The sequence below is a fragment of the Echinops telfairi genome, unplaced genomic scaffold, assembly GCF_000313985.2.
Source record: "Echinops telfairi isolate 266 unplaced genomic scaffold, ASM31398v2 ScPeMD7_7469;HRSCAF=8507_1, whole genome shotgun sequence".
In the NCBI taxonomy this organism is placed as follows: Eukaryota; Metazoa; Chordata; class Mammalia; order Afrosoricida; family Tenrecidae; genus Echinops; species Echinops telfairi.
This window is the reverse complement of record NW_022111373.1, coordinates 147,321,639-147,323,359: the sequence shown is the minus strand read 5'-3', so window position 1 is coordinate 147,323,359 and position 1,721 is coordinate 147,321,639. Positions and strand designations below refer to the sequence as shown.

The 1,721-nt window shown below is 38.0% G+C and overlaps 1 protein-coding gene across 1 annotated transcript in view; it reads right to left on the bottom strand.

Moving 5' to 3' along the window:
- The window catches only part of ADAMTS16 (ADAM metallopeptidase with thrombospondin type 1 motif 16), a 212,872-nt gene that overhangs the window by 95,843 nt on the left and 115,308 nt on the right, over positions 1 to 1,721 (bottom strand). The window contains exon 14 of the mRNA XM_004698400.2: positions 451 to 581. Coding sequence (XP_004698457.2) covers positions 451 to 581 — 131 coding nt within the window. The remainder of the gene's footprint in view (positions 1 to 450; positions 582 to 1,721) is intronic.

Below are 1,721 nucleotides of genomic sequence, written 5' to 3'. Positions count from 1 at the left end.
CTTTCCCAGACTATCTCCCAAGTCACTTCTTCAGTTCTGCACTCTCAATCCCAAAACCTGGTCTGCATACACAGGCACCCATGCCAACACCTCCTCCTGACAGTGAGGGAGCTTTGCAAAGTGAGGCTCTACTTGTAGCGTTCCCCATGGACCTTCTTCCATTTGACTCTTTTAGACCTAGCTCTAAGGGCCTCCTCTCATGTCGCTCACAGGAATCTCCTACACTCCCACTGAAGACATATTTTAACTCTACCCTTCTAATTCCGCCTCGGAACAGCCTACTCTATATTATCCACATGTGTCTCTCTGGCTTTTTCTCCAAGTGAGTTCTGACCTGAAGAGAGGACCTCATCTGTCTGTCTGTCTGGTCTCGCTGGCCCCTCCTATGGTCCCTGGCACAAAGCAGACTGTGTGGAAATGTTGGTTGAATGAATGAAGGATCATGATTACCTCACATATCCCATCTACACAAACATTACGGCTATCCTCCGAGCATGGAGTCCCATCTTTGACTTTATTTGACAAAGAAAAGAAGAAATCAAATCCTTCAGCGATACAGTAGAGTTTGCATAAGTTCTGATCTTAAAAAGAAATACACACACAAACACACATGAGAAAGATACTTAAGCTCGGATCCATTTTGCTCTGAATTTTAGATAGACTTATTTCAATTTTTTTCTTTTCTTTTTCTAGCTCAGAAAAAAATCCCACACAATAATGCATAGTAGAAAACATTTTAAAATACTTGTCAGGTTTTGCTTTTCTCGTTAATCCTTCTTATTAAAAAACTAACAAACATTTGCTACCGTTTTTTAAAATCTGCTCTGTCTACTGATTCTTGTTCTTTACACCTTGATTGGCACATAGTAGGCATTCAATAAATAATTGTTGGCTTGACCTATCACATGAATGTTTTACTCTTTGACTAGTATAAGTAATTCACTACTCTCATAGAAATGACATTTTACAGCAATATATAAACCGCTTACAAATAACATATAACAAAATATTAAAGTATTTACTAATTTCTTAATAGCTGATGCATGTGTTGAAATACATAAGATTTTAAAACTGAAAACAAGAGATGAAAATTTTAGATAAAATCTCAAGAGAATAGTACTTTCTATTAAACACAGTGAATTGTTTAAAATTACTAATGCGTAGAGATCATAAATACCATTGAGCATTTAAATTGGTTGGCTAGGTTCCTTTCTCCCTTGATAATCCATCTCAAAGGTTACGGTATAGATGAATATTATGAAAACTGTTGTACAGTTGATTCTGACTCATGGTGACCCCATGTGTATCAGACTAGAACTGTGCACAAGAGGGTTGTTCATGGCTGCTTTTTGAGTAGGAGATCAATTGCAGGTCATTCTCCCAAGATGCCTCTGGTTCAGTTCACCAGCCAACCTTTTAGCTAGTAGCAGAGCTCTCAACTGTTCATGCCACCAGGGCTGCATGGTCACAATAAACTTTCATAGACAAGAAGATCCTTTTACATTTGTTCTCCTCTTGGGAAAGACAAGAACAGTTGGTAATGAAAATTCTTCACAGTCTTAAAAGTTCTCACTGGCTCAACCCTCATCTAAAGAGATTTCTCTTGTGTGAGATGAGACCCAGCTGAGTAATTCTCAAAATCTAATTTGCTGTTTATTTCTAAGACCAATGGGCATATTTGCTGAAGGCTGTCAAAATCAGAAGGAACACATGTATTTTCT